The 19,776-nt window shown below is 37.8% G+C and overlaps 1 protein-coding gene across 11 annotated transcripts in view; it reads left to right on the forward strand.

Moving 5' to 3' along the window:
* Positions 1-19,776, forward strand: part of DOCK3 (dedicator of cytokinesis 3) — a 304,174-nt gene that overhangs the window by 143,193 nt on the left and 141,205 nt on the right. For 10 of the 11 annotated variants that reach the window (XR_003507883.1, XM_027523616.1, XM_027523617.1 and 7 more), the window contains exons 8-9: positions 1,252-1,293; positions 2,146-2,300. Coding sequence is in view for 9 of the 11 variants with exons in the window: in XM_027523616.1 (XP_027379417.1) it covers positions 1,252-1,293; positions 2,146-2,300 (197 nt within the window). In the remaining 2 variants the exon portion in view is untranslated. Of the gene's footprint in view, positions 1-1,251; positions 1,294-2,145; positions 2,301-19,776 lie in introns of those variants that run through there. The other variant, XM_027523625.1, reaches the window with a different exon arrangement.

Below are 19,776 nucleotides of genomic sequence, written 5' to 3' on the forward strand. Positions count from 1 at the left end.
GCTGTGTCACACAGTGCAGGATGTGGTACAGTGTGTGGAGAGGACAGTGGTAAAGCAAAACTCCAGTATCAAGCACCCTCTTGTGACTTGGCTGATACTCTAAGCTAGAAAGGCCTGGGTTTGAATCTAGACTTGCCACCGTCCTGCTGTGTGGAATCTTCAGCATCTCACTTCCTTATACTAAGCCTTAGTTGCCTCTGTCAAATACAAACAACATTTGTCTAACAAGGTTATTCTAATTAAATGAGATCATATATGTAAAATATGCATCAGAATGCCTAGCATATAGAAGATGCTTTAAAAAGTTAGTTGCAGTGTGGAGATTCCTTAAAAAACTGGAAATAGAACTGCCTTATGATCCAGCAATCCCACTGCTGGGCATACATACTGAGGAAACCAGAATTGAAAGAGACACATGTACCCCAATGTTCATCGCAGCACTGTTTATAATAGCCAGGACATGGAAGCAACCTAGATGCCCATCAACAGATGAATGGATAAGAAAGCTGTGGTACATATACACAATGGAGTATTACTCAGCCATTAAAAAGAATACATTTGAATCAATTCTAATGAGATGGATGAAACTGGAGCCTATTATGCAGAGTGAAGTAAGCCAGAAAGAAAAACACCAATACAGTATACTAACGCATATATATGGAATTTAAAAAGATGGTAACAATAACCCTGTGTACGAGATAGCAAAAGAGACACTGATGTATAGAACAGTCTTTTGGACTCTGTGGGAGAGGGAGAGGGTGGGATGATTTGGGAGAACAGCATTGAAATACGTATAATATCATATATGAAACGAGTCGCCAGTCCAGGTTCAATGCATGATACTGGATGCTTGGGGCTGGTGCACTGGGACGACCCAGAGGGATGGTATGGGGAGGGAGGAGGGAGGAGGGTTCAGGATGGGGAACACATGTATACCTGTGGCGGATTCATTTCGATATTTGGCAAAACCAATACAATATTGTAAAGTTTAAAAATAAAATAAAATAAAAAAATAAAAAGTTAGTTGCTGTATGACTCAGGGAACTCAAGCAGGGGCTCATGACAATCTAGAAGGGTGGGATGGGGAGGTAGATGGGAGGGAGGGGACATGGGTGTACCTATGGCTTATTCTTGTTGATGTTTGACAGAAAACAGCAAAATTCCGTAAAGCAATTATTATTCAATTAAAAAATTAAAATGGCAACAGAAGTTAGTTTCTTTCCCAGTTGATCTTTTTCTTTCTTTCCATAGCATTTATCTAGCCGGCAGAGTGTACAGCAAAGCACATCTCAGGTAAGCAACTTAAGACAGGCCTCCTAGTCTTTTCCCTGAATTCTTTCTTTTAAGCAGTTGTAAAATAGGTATGCACCAGGAAATTGTTGACTTCTTTTTTTTTTTAACCACTGACTGCTTTACGGTGACCTATGCGAAGAGTTGACTCATTGGAAAAGACTCTGATGCTGGGAGGGATTGGGGGCAGGAGGAGAAGGGGACGACAGAGGATGAGATGGCTGGATGGCATCACTGACTCGATGGACGTGAGTCTCGGTGAACTCTGGGAGTTGGTGATGGACAGGGAGGCCTGGCGTGCTGCGGTTCATGGGGTCGTGAAGAGTCGGACACGACTGAGTGACTGAACTGAACTGAAGGAACTCTGATCTCCTAGCAAACTTGGCTAGTCTCCACTCCTCTGTGCAAATTTACACAAGCACAATTGAAGTGAAATAGACAGAGACACTAAAATGAATCAGTCTGAGAAAATAAAAATGGTATTTAGAACAGTAACTATTGCTATCTAACAGTGTAAACCAAGTACGTCAGGATCGTGACAGCATCTCCAAGAAGTGACTTTGAAAATGGTTCTCTGGAGAATTTAGGTGTATGTTGCCTGGTGGAGATTTTGAGTTCACTCATCAACTGGAATTACTGTTCCCATGTCTCCTTCACTCTGTTTACTTTTCCCAGCTGTGTATTTGCCTACCTCAAACCAAGCATATTAACGCAACACCTGCTAGTAGCAGAGGCAACACCTCTAATCTCTCTTTCTCTTACATGATCCCCTTCAGCAATATGAGGAGAGTTAATCATTTCATTTAGGGTCAATACAATAAAATAGAAGTCACTGTCTTTTGCCCTCCTTGTCAGGTGGATACTGCGCGCCCACGCCATGGGGAAAGCTGTCGGATACCAGTTCCACATCACTTCTTCCTCAGCCTGAAGAGCCTCACCTACAACACCATTGGGGAAGACACTGACGTCTTCTTTTCCTTGTATGATATGAGGGAAGGCAAGCAGATCAGGTAAAAGTTGCTAGAAGCTCTCGCGAGGTTGAGACTGTATTCAGATGGTATGTCCTGGATCATGGGCATCTCTAGACTTCAGAGAAGATAGATGTACAGAGGAGGAAAAACAAGATGAAGTGACCTACTCTTATTTGGCTGAGGGTTTTCCTTCACATCCCAGTTTTCCCTGAAGTCACAAGGGACCTCTTTTGTATCCTTTGCCTATTTCCCCCTCAGTCTTGGCCACCACCAGCTCAGGGAAAGAAGAGGATGCATCTGTCTATTCAGTGCCAGAGAAAACACAAAGGAGAAACCTAGAACAGAGCAAATTCAGCAAAGAGACCCTGCTCTTGAATGCAGGAAGCCTTGGACTCTACTTTGCTGCTTGTGTGAGAGAGGGTTCCCAAGGAAATAGGCTAACATTGTTCTGTCTGAGGGTAGCGCCAGCCCTCATTTTCAGCCTGGCCCTGTAAGAGGAAGAGCATCTTCTGGACAAAAGGAAAAGTTATACTGACTCCATCATTCCTTTTTGCCTTGGGTTGGAGGAGAAGCCACATAAAGAGGCTGACATGCAATAGACCGTGTGTCTTGACAGAGCAGTGAGGCCCTTAAGCATGAGCCACTGTGGCAGTGCTTTTCCCCTTGAAAGGTAGGGAGAAATCAAGGCGATACTAGGCTTCTCTTTCTCTTCAGTTCAGCAAGGCTCTGATGGGGTCAGAAGACCTTTGTGGGAAGCCCCGGCTTTTCTTTGTGGTTCTATTCTAGGTAGAACAGAGAGAAAATAAATCTTGGGATACTTCTATATTGGTTGGAAACTTTCTGTGATAAGACTACTTTATGGGTGGTGGTTGTTGTTTTACTTAAAATTTGAAAACATCTGTTTTACTTTTCCAATTGCGTGCTATACATTTGAGAAAGTTTAAAATGGAAGTTATAACAGAGTACAGAGAAAGCAGTTAATTTGTATGTTCCATGGTACCTCTAATCTTGACTGTCCTGCCCTGCCTGCCTCCTTCCAAAGCCCTGTGCTTCACTTTGACATGGGAGTAAAATGATACACTCACTGATGAGAGCATGTGGAGCCTTGTCACCAGTGGCTCCCAGCATGTATCCCAGTAGATTCTGACTGCCCTTATTTTTCCACTACACCAGAGGTTTGTAAACTGTATTATTTATATTTGTGTATGGAAGAATCCTTTCTTCAAGCTAATTTCTATAAGGAAGTCCAATAAATGAAACAGATAAAATAGAACTACTCAATTGTTGAAAGGGAAAGTAATAGGAATCTTGACAATGTCCATGCCCCTATCTAGTGGGTTACCTGTGAAACCACTGAAAGTCCAGGGGTGACAGTTTGAAAACCAGAGCACAGTATTTGTCATCTTTGAGTGCCAGGGACTATGTCTTCTCTCTCCATGACCCTAGCACCATGCACAGTGCCTATGCCTAGTACTTTTTTTTAAAAATTGGATTTACTATACAGAGAAGACTCAAACCCAGTCGAGACACCCCGTTGCTCTGGTTTGTAATTCACATAAAATCATCAACCCATGCAGTTGTTTTATCTTTGGAATTATTGTTTATAATAGTCTCAAGAAACAACAGAACATTTTAAAAGAAATATTAAAAAATGTTTTATAGTTTCTGGACATTATTAGGTCATTTAAAATCCCTATATATTAGAGAACTATACCACCTTGAGATTCACGTAATAAAACTAAGATTCTTAGTTGAAAATGTACACTTTTTTAGTTTTAAGAGTGAACTATTAAGTAGATTTTAGACCTAGATTTAATCAATAAACACTCTTCTTTCTATTAGGATTTGTGTAGTATGTAAGGTCTTAAAATTTTTAGGTCATTGAGCTGGTATTATCAGATAATTCTGGTTTCACTATGATTAGTTGTCAAATTGATTGCATGTTACTTTTCTCGGAGCAGTTGGTACAGAGCAATTGATTTGTTTTTTTCTCCTCAAGATAACTCCTTGAGTGACTGTTTTTCCACTCAGATATTTCGAGTCTCATCTCCAGTCGCATGGTGCTAGTGTTCAGTAGTGCCAGAACACTCTCCCCTCTGTGCCAAAGAGTACGGGAGATATTAGCTAAATTAAAGACCCGTTATTCCTCTCCTCTGAGTCTCATTGCTGATTTCACAGGCAAATCTGGAGGGGCTAAAGTGAATGACAGATTGCCAGCCCACATCATGCATTTTGATACATGTTGACTGATGAGTATTGGATAGTCTCCTGTAGGTCAGAAGCAGCAGCTGGCAGGGCCTTGGTAGCTCTATTTTTCATTCCAGTTCATCATTCCAGAATCATAAATATTTAGCCTTGAAATCTAAATCTCTAATTAAGACCTCTCCCCTGAGCTTCAGGTCCTCATTTCTTTTTTCTTACCAGACATATGCCCTTGGGTGTCCTTCAGACATCCATCATCATTCCTAAGCTGCATTCATTTTCTTTTCCTCACATATCTACTTTCTCCTTAAATCAAGCGAAAGGCATTTGCTCGGAGATCCATGTCAGAAACTTAGGGAGCCTCTTAGGCTCCTCCATCTTTATCTCCTCTCTGTCCCTTCTCAATTAATCACTGTATCCTCTTAACATCTGTCTCCTAATGCCAATCAAGTAACTGCCCTCGCTTTATCCTTGCTGTCACCCCAGATCCTTCACGGTTCTCCCCAACATAGACTCCGTGAATCTGTCTTCTTTTCTTAAGTTATCCTCCACACCACTGCCATACTCCTTTTTAAAAAATAAAAACTGTTCATGTCAGCTCCCACTTAGCCTTAAAAACCCTTGTTACTTAGCATGGTGTAAAAGACCCAGCATATTGTAATTCTGCCTATTTCTTTCACCTTATCTCCTGATGACTTATTTGGCTTTTTCTAAACATGCCTTGCTCTTTCACACCTCTCTACCTTTGTTGGCTTGGTAAGCTCCTGTTCTTTGTTTACAACTCAACTTTATGAAACCTCCCTCATTCTATTTATGACTAGAATCAGTCGTGGGCCTTCCTTGTGCATGTGATGTCATCCTGCACCTAACTTTCTCCTGTTTCTAGATATTATATTGTAATTATACACATGCATATAGATTTCCTCCACTGGAATGGGAGCTTCCTTGTATATCTTGTGTTCGATTTTCTCCCTAGTGCCAAGCACAGAACTTTGAATATTGGAGTGTTAAATAGTTATTGAATGAATGAATGAATAAGTCCATCTATCAAATAAGTACCAATAAATCTCCTGTGAATCCAAGAAATTTTCATGTAGTTGAACAGTTTAGCAAGCATTTACTGAGGCTTTCTTGTTTGTGGGCCCCTGCAATACCTGCTGAGGATTTAGATGAAGAAAAAGAGATGTCCCTGTTGCTAAACAGGTCTGAACAAGGCATTACAGAATTCCTAAAAGATGTAAAACGTGTTATTCCCAATTTTAAGTACCAAACAAGCTGAGTGGAAAAGTAAGATGGGCAGATGTCTTATTGACATGTGGTAAGACTTTAAGCACAATAAGAAGCCAGGGAAAAACAAACAAAAAAATAGAACCTATTAAGAGAGAAAGAAGTTTTTATAGAACTTCTCAAGCTGAAAAAAAAATGAGAAATCGTATCCAAATCCTGGTTGGTTTATATATATTTTCTAATTAATTATATTTTAGACTTATATTTATGATTAAATTGTATGGTTTGGGAAAGAAATACAGCCAGCTTTTCAATGATATACTGGGAAAGATGGCTTTTTCTTTCATGGTGAGCTAGGTCAGTTGTCACCAGGGTTTTGAATTCAACATTTGAAGAACTATTTTTTTTAAAAGGAAAAGAAGTCAGGGAAGAAATGGGTCTTTGAGAGACTGAGAAGACCTCAAGAATTCTTGGAGAAAATGAAAGTAGTTGAAAAAGAGTGGCCAGTGTCCAGATAAGGTATTAACTCATTTGTTCAACTGGTATTTATTAAGCATCTGCTGAGTATTGTTTTAGATGCTAGGTACACTGGGATGGGCAAGAGAAATCTGCTTGTCTTCCTGGAGCTTATGAACTAGTAGAGAGACTAACTCTTTCTAGTAGAGAGACTGTTGAACACATGGTCACATGAATAAGTACAAAGTTTAAAAATTGTCATAAATGCAATAAAGGAAAATCATGCATGCTGCTGTGAAACCTCATGTATATTGGCGTGCAGGGAAGGAAGCTCTTATGGCATCCGAACTAAGGCTTAATGTTTGAGTAAAGAAAAAAAGAGTGGATAATGTGGTCTAGGCAGAAGAAGGTTTAGATGCAGCGAAGAACTTCATACATTCAGAGAACTGAGAGGCAGTCATCACTGGTATACAGTGAGTGAGAAAAGGAAAGGACATCATAAGAAAAGATAATCAGGGACCAGATGATGCAAGGCCTTATGGTCATAGAAAGATTTTGGATTTTATTGTAAGTTCAAGCAGAGAAGATACTTAAACATAAGAAGCAGCAAAAGCTTAAGTTAAAAATAATAAAAATATGAATGCATATATACAGGAAATAGGAAGAGGGTATTAGAGCTAAGAAAAAGTTGATGTTGAAAGTAAACTCCAGGTCTTGAATCTGTTTCTTTACCCTTCTTTGTTCATAGTTTCTTTAAGAAAGAAAGAGCTCAGTAAATAATTAGGAAATAAATGCTAGATTTAAGATAAAATAGGTCAAAGATAGCCCTAAAAACCCTGTAGACTAATTTAGACTTGAAGCATTAGACAACCATTCTGATTCCTTGAGTGGGTAACTGCCATGTTGAATGTGGTGGTTTGGGATTATCCCAGAGGTAATGTAGAGGTTAAACTGGAAAATGAATGAGATGAGTTGGAAGCTGTTGCCAATACGAGTTGATAAGGCCTCAGGATAAGGGGACTAATAGTAAGATTAGAGAAGAAAGAGCATCTTGCTGTATAAGATCTGGACCCAGACTCATCACCTCTATAATTTAATTTCCTGTCATTCCCCCTTGATCAGTCTACACATAGTTTCATTTCCTGTTATTCCCCACCTTGATCACTCTACTTTACAATGACCTTCTTGCTGTGCCCTAAAACACAACACATGTTCCTGCCTTAGGGCCTTTCTTTGCACCTGCTCTTTTCTGGATAGCCTCATGGTACTTACATCCTGACTTTCTTCAAGTTTTTACTCAAATGTCACCCTTTCAGGCTTTTCCCAGCTACCCTATCTAGAACTGAAACCATCATGAACATCATCTCCCATATACACATGCATATTCTCAATCCCTTCCTTGCTTTATATTTTACCCAAGCATGTATTACCATCTAGTATACTGAATAGTTTATCTGTTTACCTTTTTTTCCCCCTGTTTACCGTTTTTATTGTCTGTGTCTCGTCTCTAGGCTGTAAGCACCATGAAAGCAGAGGGTTGTTGTTGTTGGGTTTGTTTTTTGAAATTTTTCTTTATTTTTTAAATTGAAGTATAATTAATTTACAACATTGTTTGTTTCATGTGTACAGCAAAGTGATTCAGTGAAACACACATGTATATATCTGTACATCCACACATGCACACTTATATTCTTTTTCTTTTTAATTTAATTTTATTATTTTATTTTATTATTTTTTTTCCAACTACAACTTTATTTTATTTTTAAACTTTACAAAATTGTATTAGTTTTGCCATATATCAAAATGAATCCGCCACAGGTATACATGTGTTCCCCATCCTAAACCCTCCCTTCTCCCTCCCCATACCATCCCTCTGGGTCGTCCCAGTGCACTAGCCCCAAGCATCCAGTATCATGCATTGAACCTGGACTGGCAACTCGTTTCATACATGATATTTTACATTTTTCAATGTCATTCTCCCAAATCTTCCAACCCTCTCCCTCTGCCACAGAGTCCAAAGGACTGTTCTATACATCAGTGTCTCTTTTGCTGTCTCGTACACAGGGTTATTGTTACCATCTTTCTAAATTCCATATATATGCATTTAGTATACTGTATTGGTGTTTTTCTTTCTGGCTTACTTCACTCTGTATAATAGGCTCCAGTTTCATCCACCTCATTAGAACTGATTGAAATATATTCTTTTTAATGGCTGAGTAATACTCCATTGTATATATGTACCATAGCTTTCTTATCCATTCATCTGCTGATGGACATCTAGGTTGCTTCCATGTCCTGGCTATTATAAACAGTGCTGCGATGAACACTGGGGTACACGTGTCTCTTTCCCTTCTGGTTTCCTCAGTGTGTATGCCCAGCAGTGGGATTGCTGGATCATAAGGCAGTTCTATTTCCAGTTTTTTAAGGAATCTCCACACTGTTCTCCATAGTGGCTGTACTAGTTTGCATTCCCACCAACAGTGTAAGAGGGTTCCCTTTTCTCCACACCCTCTCCAGCATTTATTATTTGTAGACTTTTGGATCGCAGCCATTCTGACTGGCGTGAAATGGGACCTCATAGTGGTTTTGATTTGCATTTCTCTGATAATGAGTGATGTTGAGCATCTTTTCATGTGTTTGTTAGCCATCTGTATGTCTTCTTTGGAGAAATGTCTATTTAGTTCTTTGGCCCATTTTTTGGTTGGGTCATTTATTTTTCTGGAGTTGAGCTGTAGGAGTTGCTTGTATATTTTTGAGATTAGTTGTTTGTCAGTTGCTTCATTTGCTATTATTTTCTCCCATTCTGAAGGCTGTCTTTTCACCTTGCTAATAGTTTCCTTTGATGTGCAGAAGCTTTTAAGTTTAATTAGGTCCCATTTGTTTATTTTTGCTTTTATTTCCGATATTCTGGGAGGTGGGTCATAGAGGATCCTGCTGTGATGTATGTCAGAGAGTGTTTTGCCTATGTTGTCCTCTAGGAGTTTTATAGTTTCTGGTCTTACGTTTAGCTCTTTAATCCATTTTGAGTTTATTTTTGTGTATGGTGTTAGAAAGTGTTCTAGTTTCATTCTTTTACAAGTGGTTGACCAGATTTCCCAGCACCACTTGTTTTATAGGTTATTATAAGGTATTGAGTGTAGTTCCTGTGCTATATAGTAGGTCACTTATTTATCTATTTTATATGAGAACAGTGATTTGTTAATCTTATTCACAAGCAGATCCCTTGAACCTAGGAGAATATTGGTATTTGGCAGGTACTCAATACTTACTCGTTGAGTGAATGGTCAACTAAGTGCAGCAACAAACTTAGTTATTCCTCTTATCTCTTTTCTTTCTCTTTTTAAAACATATAACTCAATGGTTTTTTTTTTTTACCTTGGAGACAAATAGAGTGGTACTATAATTGTTGAATTCAGCCAAGTGAAAGAAATGATGAGTTCGGTTTGGGCTATGTTAAGTTTGAAGTGATAGCTATGCAAACCACAAGCCATGTAGTGGGGCATCTTGGATGCAGGCAAGGTGTCACAGATGAAGATAATCATTTTCATAGAAGCAGCTCCTGTGTGCAGAAAGAAAGCTATCTAATGCTATCTAAAACATGGGAATATTTCAGTCATTAAGAAAAACACTTTATGCACCTGACATGCAGTGTGCTGTCAGGTAATGTAGGAGTTCTTTAAGATTGGGAAGAAGTGCCAGTGAAGGAGAAAAAACCATTGAACAAAACTGAAGATATCACACTTTTTTGTTTCAAAGCATGTTACAAAGCTACAGTAATTAAAACAGTGTGGTGCATGCGTGTGTGCTCAGTCACATCCAATTCTTTGCAATCCCATGGACTGTAGCCTGCCAGGCTTCTCTGTCCATGGGATTCTCCAGGGCAAGAATACTGAAAAGGGTTGCCATGCCCTCCTCCAGGGGATCTTATGTGTCTCTTACATCTTCTGCATTGGCAGGCAGAGTCTTTTCCACTAGTGCCACCTGGGATACTCATGTTATCACTGCATTGTTTACAGCAGTTAAGGTATGGAAACAATGCAAATGACTATCAGTAGGTGAATGGATAAAAAGATGTGTTCTGTATCCACAATTGAATATTGTTCAGCCACAAGAAAGGAGAATATGGCATTTTCAACAGTATGGATGAAATGAGCACATTATGCTAAGCAAGTTAAATGAGACAGAGTAAGTATTATATCACTTATATGTGGAATCTAAAAATGTCAAACCTGTGAAAAAACAGAGAGTAAAATAATGGTTACCAGGAGATGGAGTAGCAGGGCTCAGGGATAAGATTGATGGTGTCTAAAGGTATGAACTTGTATTGAGTAGTAAGTAAGCCATAGAGAATTAAACATAATATAATTAATGAAAGACAGTAATACTGCACTATAAAGATGTAACGTGATAAATATTACTTCAGTGGCAATCAAATTAATATTACAGTACATGTGTATCAAAGTAACACACTGTATACTTTAAGTTTATAAAATGTATTGTGTTAAATTTATCTAATTTTTTTAAAAGATGCCAGTCCAGGTTCAATGCATGATACTGGATGCTTGGGGCTAGTGCACTGGGACGACCCAGAGGGATGGTATGTGGAGGGAGGAGGGAGGAGGGTTCAGGTTGGGGAGCACATGTATACCTGTGATGGATTCATTTTGATATTTGGCAAAACTATTAACAATTGTGTAAAGTTTAAAAATAAAATAAAATTTAAAAAAAATAAAAATAAATAAAAATAAATAAAGTTGGGGAGGATGTGGAAGAAAGAGAACTCTTGTACACTGTTGGTAATGTAAACTGATACAGTCACTATGTAAAACAGTATGATGATTCCTCAACAAATAGAAAATAGATCTCTCGTATGATCCAGTGATCCCACTTTTGAGAGTATATCCAAAGGAATTGCATTCAGCATCTCAGAGAGATAGCTACACTCCTGTATTCATTGCAGCAGTATTTACATCAGCCAAACAAGGAAGCAACTTCAATGTCTATCAGTGAATGAATGGATAAGTAAAATGTAGTATTTACATAAAATGGAATACATTATTTACCCTTTAAAAAGAGAGGAATCCTGCCATTTGCAGCAAAATGGATGAACTTGGAGGATATCGTGCTTCATGAAATAAGCCAGACATAGAAGGACAAATACTACATGATACCACTAAATGAGGATTCTAAAATAGTTAAATTCAAAGAAAGAAAGAGTGAAATAGTGGTTTCTGGAGCCTGGAGACAGAAGGAAATGAGAGGTATTAGTGAAGGGATACAAATTTTCAGTTATACAAGGTGAATAAATTCTAGAGATCTATACATCATGGTACATACAGTTAACAATACTGTATTTCACACTTAAAAATTTGCTAAGAGTTTATATCTGTAGTTAAGTATTCTTATCTCACACTACAAATATAAAATAATAAATAGAATGGGAAGAAACTTACAGAGATGATATATTTATGATAAACTTATGGAGAATATGTTCATGGTTTACATTGTGATGATGGGTTCACAGGTATATATTTATCTCCAAACTCATCCATTTGTATATATTAAATATATACAGCTTTTTATTTGTCAATCATACCTCAAAAAAGTGATTTAGAAAAAGAAAAATGTGGGGAGAAGTGAATTTTCCTAGCAAGTGTTACACCTTATATAAATGCAAGACTTACTAAAATGTGTAGTATTTTCTATGTCATCGTATAACCAGTATGACAAACATTATGTGGATTTGACTCACTTATGCTCTGAAACAGAATTTTCTAAGATAATTAATCAGTGATCACATTATAGGCAAATAAGATTATCTTTTTCTGAAATTAAAAAAAAAAGACATTGCTTTACTCTCCTGTTTTTTTTTTTAATGACATTTATCACCTTCTGCATTCTACATGATTTAGTCATTTGTTGTGTTTATTACTTATTGTCTGTTTCCTCAGTTTGTCTTTCCTGAGCAGAGAGATGTCTTTTGTTCACTAAGGTACTCAAGTGCCTAGAACAGTGCTTGCCACATGGTAAGTGCTCAATAAGTGTTTGTTGAATAAATGAGGGTAACCATCCAGAATGCTGAAAGGAGATGAAAAGTATGAAGGACATATTAAGGGACATGGAGAATACAATGAGAGAGGGTAATAAACATCTAATTAGAGAATCACAGACAAAGAGAAAAGAAACAAAAAGAGAGAAGATATACTCCAAGAGATTACGGCTGATAATTTTTCATCACTGATGAGGAAGATACAAATATAAAGCTGTGTATTTCCTTCACCCCCATGAGATTCCTCTTTGGGACCAATGTACTCTTTGGCATTATCAGAGGATGAAGAAGCCAAGGTTATTAAATAGAACTTGGCCTCATCTCCACCACTTCATTCAATGGTAAAGGTAAATTTACAGTGTCCAGTTTGGGCCACAATGCTGTATTCTTAACAAATACAGTGTAAGTTGGGAAAAGACATGAAGTCCACTGATGGTTTATGGTATCTTGATTAAAGAAGGGTTTACCACTGCCAACAACAAAAACACTTTAAAACAATTTGACTTTTGAAAACACTATTGCACAGAGATTAAATTTAAAAGTAAAGATATTCACAGAATAAATCCTCAGATTCCCTAATCAAACTTAGTGTCAGATGTGACCTTAAGTACTATCAAAGACTGCCATTGACAGAGCAACCTTATGGCAGAACCATGGTATAGCTGTTCCTTTAGCTGCTTCCAAAAACTGTCCAATATTGCCCGAGAGTTTGTCAGCAAATGGATGCCTTCATGTGCTCCTCAACTTTTTTATTGAAGGTATGGTAGATTTACAGTGTTCAGGTATATAGGAAAGTGACTCAGTTATATATATTCTTTTGCAGACTCTTCTCCATTATAGTTTTTTTTTATAGGATATTAGATATAGTTCCCTGTGCTATTCCTTGTTTTAATCTATTTTATATATAGTAGTATGTATATGTTAACCCCAAATCCTAATTTATCTCTCCCCTCCCTTGCCCCTTTGGTAACCTTAAGTTTGTTTTCTGTGTATGTGAGTCTATATCTATTTTGTGAAAAAAGTATCCTTTTTTTTTTTTTTAGATTCCACCAAAAAGTGACATCATATGATATTTATCTTTTTCTGTCTGACTTATGTAACTCTGGGTCCTTCAGTGTTGCTACAAATGGCATTATTTTATTCTTTTTATGGTCAAATAATATTCCATTATGTGTGTATGTGTGTATACACATCACACCTTCTTTATCCATTGATCTGTTGTTAGACGTTTAGGTTGCTTCCATGTGCTGCTGTGCCCCTCAGTTTTACTGAGCATCTCCTCCATGTTTACACTTCAGTTGTCAAGAAACCAGATCTTTGGTGAATCCATAGTCTCCAGATGAATACAAATAAATAAGTCATATTTTTAGTTTAGGGTGCTAGGAAAAGAAAAGATAAAGTATAAGAAAAATATAATAATAATATAAAAATAGAACATAAATAAACATACAGCAGAAATTAATGCATCATAAATCAACTGTACTCCAGTAAAAATTGAAATAAAAAAGAAATAAACAATATGATCAATAAAATAAAGACTGATTCTCTGAAAAAACAAACTTTAAAAAAGACATACTAGTAGCAAGAGTAATAAAGAAAAAAGATAAATACTAAAAAATATATGGAACACATTTTTTAATTGAGGTAGGATTCATGTAACATAAAAGTAGCATTTTAAAGTAAACAGTTTAGTGGCATTTACTACATTCACAAGGTTGCTCAACCGCCACCTCTGTCTATATCCAGAATATTATCATCACCCCAAAAGGAAGCTATGAACCTGATAAACTGTTGTTCCTCATTCTCCTCCCCACCCCACCCCTGCTTCCGCCCCCTGACAGCTACAAGTCTTTGTTTCATCTCCCTGAATTTAGCTATTCTAGATATTTCATGTAAATAGAATCCTATAATTTGTGACCTCTTGCATTGGATTGTTTCACTTATCATTGTGTTTTTAAGATTTGTTCATGTTGTAACATGCATCAGTATATCATTTCTTTATACGGCTGAGTAATATTTCATTATATGGATATGCCACAATATCTTTTTCCATCCATTCGTCAGAAGACAATTGTGCTCTTTCTACCTTTTGGCTACAGTGGATAGTGCTGCTTGGAACATGTTGTATGCCTATAGGTGAGGGCCTGTTGTCTGTTCTTTTAGGTGTATATCTAGGAGTGGAGTTGTTACATTGTACAGTAATTCCATGTTTAACTTTTGAGGAACTGCCAAACTGTTTTCCACAGCAGCTGAACCATTATACATTCCTGCCAACAGTGTATGCGATGTCCAGTTTATGCACATCCTCATTGGTGTTTGCTGTTTTCTGGGGTCTTCCCCCATTGTGGTTTGATACGCATTTTCATGATGACTAGTGATATGAGCATCTTTTCATGTGTTTGTTAACCATGTGTATGTCTTCCTTGGAGAAATGTGTAGTCAAGTCTTTTGCCCATTTTTAATTGGATTATTTGTTTGTCTTTTTGTTGAGTTGTAAATGTTCTTTATGTTTCCTAGATACTAAAACCTTATCAGAGATATAGTCATATCTGTCTCTTTGTGACCCCATGGCCGGTAGCCCATCAGGCTCCTCTACCATGGGCTTCTCCAAGCACGAATTCTGGAGTGAGTAGCCATTCCCTTCTCCAGGGAATCTTCCTGACCCAGAGATCGAATCTGAGTCTCCTGCATTGCAGGCAGATGCTTTAGCATCTGAACCACCAGGGAAGCCTATCAGAGCTACAGTTTGCCAATGTTTCTCCCTTCCTGTAGGTTGCCTTTTTCACTTTCTTGATAATGTTGATGCACAATACTTTTTAATTTTGATGAAGCCCACTATATCTGTTTTTTATTCTGTTGCTCGTGCTTTTAGTATCATAGAACACATTTTTTAAATTGTGTACCTATACTGTGATCAATCTGATACAAATAAACGTGTTTATTTGTGTAAAAATCTTACTTTTGTAATAGCAAAATGTTCATAAGAAGAGAGATGACTAGATAAATAATACTGTTACCTTTGAAAAGATTGAGGTGAAAAGAAGTGAGAGAGGGACTGAATTAGTTTTCTGTTGTTGCTTAATGAATTACAACAAATTTAATGGACTTCAAAATTTCTCATTTTTTTAGTTCATAGTTCTGTAGGTTAGAAGGCATTACTGGGTTCTTTGTTCACTATATTACAAGGCTGAAATAGTGTCTGTGTTGTAATGTAAAAGCTGTAGTGGAAAATTTGCTTCCAAGTTCATTGGTTGTTGTTGGCAGGATTCAATTTCTTTCAGTTATGGGACTGAGGTTTCGTTTCCTTGCTAACTGTTGACTGAGAACTGCCATTAGTTCCTAAAGGCCACAAGCCTTTCTTGCTTTGTAGAACCCTCCATCTTCAGGTTTGCAAAAGTGCAGTGAGTCTTTTCCGTGCTGAGAATCTCTTACTTCCTCGTCTGTGGGAGAAAATGCCATGCCTTTAAAGGACTCGTGGGATTAGGTCAGGTTTACCCACAAATCTCCCTATTTTGTGGTCAGCTGTGTTGTATAAAATAAGCTGATCATGGAATTAGAAGTCACCATACTTATAATCCCAAAGGTTAGAACCTCTATAGAGGGGAAGTTTAGGGGACATTTGTAGAGTTCTGCCTACAACAGAGACTGCATATGTGCCTGTGTAGTCACTCAGTTGTGTCTGACTCTGTGCCACCCTTTGGACTGTAGCCCGACAGGCTCCCTGTCCATGGAATTTTCTAGGCAAGTTGCCATGCCCTCCTCCAGGGCATCTTCCCAAATCCAGGGGTCGAACCTGCATCTCCTATGTCTCCTACATCACAGGTGGATTCTTTACCCCCTGAGCCATCAGGGAAACTTCTACAAAAACATGTTCTTTATATGAAAGTTAATGAGTTCAGTGAAAACAGCAAATTTACAATTGTGAGTATAGCATGACTTGACTTTGTGGGGAAAAACAATGTATGTCTATATGCATATAATGTATTATAATTACAAATTTTTTAAAAGGCTAAAATTTTTCAAAATTGTCCTTGAACTGACAGATTCTTGATGTTTTGGTAGTAATTCTTTTTTAAAGTAGCTGGCAATAATCTTAAGGAAAAGATAGTTATAAAAATTATAGGAAATACTGATTTTTCTGTATGAGGAAAAAAATATGAAAAAAATTTCTCACTTCTGCTTCTCCCTTCTTCAAGCCTTCTGGCTTGGCAGTCCAAAATAAACATCTGCTTGCTTTTGAGTGGTAATGATTTAAGAAAAGGACAAAGCCTGTAAATGGCCAGGATTTTAAATATTCTTAATATCTTTCCCTAATATCATAGATCCCACTTTTTACAAGGAACTCGTTGTCTTTGTTTAAAAAGTTTTATTCTATTAAAAAAGAAACGAAAAAAATATTTATCTGTAAACTTGTTACAATTCACTGTTATCTTAATCTACTTAATAATTACCTCGCCAAATAGTATAAAGAGTATTCTTTTAGAATAGAATTTGTGTTTTGATCCTTATTTGATTTTTTTATGGATACAGTTATCTTTTCTTTTATGTGAGTTTCTTTATTCACAGGGGGAGTATTATTGTTCAACTAACTTTCTCTACTGGTGTGCCTCTTAATATGCCTCATTCTCTTGTTGGCCCTCTGCAAGTTTAGAAGAGTGCTTTGAAGCCTCTGGGTGCTAATGATTGATTTTATAACTCAACTGGCTTTCCGTAAGGCATCTTCAGTATGCCAGGTTTTTCTTCTAGGCCTTGGGAATACAAAGTTGCCCTCAGAAACTTAACCTCTCTTGATTATCATGCGAAAGCACTTGTTAACCATCTTTTCATGGATGCTGTGCAAAGCAAGCTAAAAAGGCTCATTTCTTACTCTCCTGGAGTTGGCTCAGCATTCAGAACACGCTTGCATAGAATGTACTTTTTCTTGAAAATCAGCTGCTTCTGTAATTGAAATAGAGGGCTCTGCCTGAGAGGCAAGTTTTCTACCCAAAAGAGAGAAAATCGCAGGTAACCTGAGAGAGAAATTTTCTTTTGAAATGATGGCTGAGAACTTTGTTAATTAGATCAAGCAGTTTTTCTTTTCTCTGCTAAAGAGGTCATGTCTTACAGGACAACTAGAGCTTATCTGCAGGAGCTCCAGCAGCCAGTGAAGGACCTGCATATCAGTCCGTCCACTCAAAGCCACATGGTATGGTCTGACCTGTTTTAACTGGGTCTAGGACATAGACTCCAGCTCACTACCCAACATTCCCTCAAGAATTTTCTGTCAGTCCCAGCAGGAATAAGTGGAGCTAGTACCCTGGCTCTGGTGATAGTCAATTTCAGTTTCTTTTCCTACTGTGCTCTCATTGTCAATATGCATATCTTCCCTGGAAATTACAAAGATCTAGAGAAACTAAAAATTAGCTTACTCTCTCATACAAAGAAAGCCAGGATCCTGTGCCCTATGGATGGTGAGGCCAATGTGTGAATATTTAAGTGAAACACTTTATACTCTATCATCTTGTAAGTTTTCTCTTACAAGAATACATTTTTCTAACCCCAGACTGAAAATATAGACAGAATGAATGCAAATACAGTTTGAAGCTAAATGTATTTCATTTCAGTGGCCAGGCTAACTCAACATGCTTTTATATACGTGGCCAAGGCATCACATCTTGCTCTGAAATAATACAGTGAAAATATACTTAGAGATACACCTGGTGAAACTTTCATTTTAGATATATACTTTGATCTTTGGTTAAATGTATATTTTTTTCATCTGAGAAAAAGGCCAGGAATTGTTCTCCTGTGTGTGCCATCTCTTAATTATGTTCTGAGTCTAAGTATCAGGCTGGAGAAAATTTTTAATACAGTGTACTACAGAATCTGTACAAACACAGTAAAAGAAATGGTCAATTTTCTTTAAAAAGTTCTTTGTTTACAAGAAATTTCCCTTCTGCTCTATCTAGACTATAACACACAGTGCAGAGTAGAATAGAATAACTATGCTTCTGACATGAGTTCATGAATATTCATCATGACATCAATCCTGATGATGAAGGACATCAATCCAATGAAGGACTGATGTTGAAGCTGAAACTTCAATACTTTGGCCACCTGATGTGAAGAACTGACTGATTTGAAAAGACCCTGATGCTGGGAGAGATTGAAGGTGGAAGGAGAAGGGAACGACAGAGGGTGAGATGGTTGGATGGCATCACTGATTCAATGGACATGAGTTTGAGTAAGCTCTGGAAATTGGTGATGGACAGGGAGGCCTGGCATGCTGCAGTCCATGGGGTCTCAAAGAGTCGGACAGACTGAGCGACTGAACTGAACTGAACTGACATGAGTTCAGAAAAACCTTCTGCCTGGAAAAGAATGTGGAAAATTAAGAGGTATCAGAGGTAGATGTCATAGTCGATTGTTAGAGTCAAAGATTTATTTTTCACCTATTAGGTGCTCCCACTGGTATAGGCTTTATAGAGACATGCCAGTGAAGAAAACTCAACAAAAATTCCTGCTCTTGTGAAACTTACATTCTTGTAGGGGGAGTCAATCAATAAATAAGTAGTTTGTATAGTATATTTGGAGGGATAAATGTTAGAATAAAAAAGTAAAGTATGAAGGAGAATTTGCTGTTTTGAAAAAGGTATTCAGTATAGGCCTTACTGTTCTCATCTGGTAAACATACCATGGGGCTGTCTTCCAGGGGAGAGACTTGTTTTCTGCCATCTTCTCATCCTTTACCAGCTGAGCCTACAGGGAAGCCCAAGAATACTGGAGTGGGTAGCCTATCTCTTCTCCACTAGATCTTTCCGACCCAGGAATTGAACCAGGGTCTCCTGCATTGCAGGTGGATTCTTTACCAACTGAGCTACCAGGGAAATGCTTTGAATCTCAAAATGACTTCCAAATTAATGAAGTGGAGCCAAGGGATGAAATTACAACCAGCCTTCTCACCCCTGGTCACATAAAGATAAATAAGGAAACTAGAATAGGAGGCCTTTGCAGTAATTCAGATGGGAGATGTTGGTGGCTTGTATTTGGGTTATTTTTTTGAGGTAGAACCATGCTGATTTCATTTCTGGTATGGTAGAGTGACCTCCTAACAGGCCAGCCCTCTAAACAGAATAAATATGACACATCATAGTCTAACTAAAATTCTTAAACTGCTAAGTCACTTCAGTCGTGTCCGACTCTGTGTGACCCCATAGACGGCAGCCCACCAGGCTCCCGCATCCCTGGGATTCTCCAGGCAAGAACACTGGAGTGGGTTGCCATTTCCTTCTCCAATGCGTGAAAGTGAAAGTGAAGTCACTCCGTTGTGTCCGACTCGTAGCGACCCCATGGACTGCAGCCTACCAGGCTCCTCTGTCCATGGGATTTTCCAGGCAAGAGTACTGGAGTGGGGTGCCAAAAATTCTTAAAAGTAGCTAGTAAAAAATGACAAATTGCATGCCTAGGAACAATAATTCAAGTGATTGTGAGCTTTTTATCAGAAATCATAGAGTCCAGAATATAACAGAAAAACATCTTTAAAGTATTGAAGGACAGACAAACACAAAGTTTTATATTTAGTGAAAAAAATCTTTTAAGAAT

This window comes from Bos indicus x Bos taurus, chromosome 22, assembly GCF_003369695.1.
Source record: "Bos indicus x Bos taurus breed Angus x Brahman F1 hybrid chromosome 22, Bos_hybrid_MaternalHap_v2.0, whole genome shotgun sequence".
Lineage (NCBI taxonomy): Eukaryota > Metazoa > Chordata > Mammalia > Artiodactyla > Bovidae > Bos > Bos indicus x Bos taurus.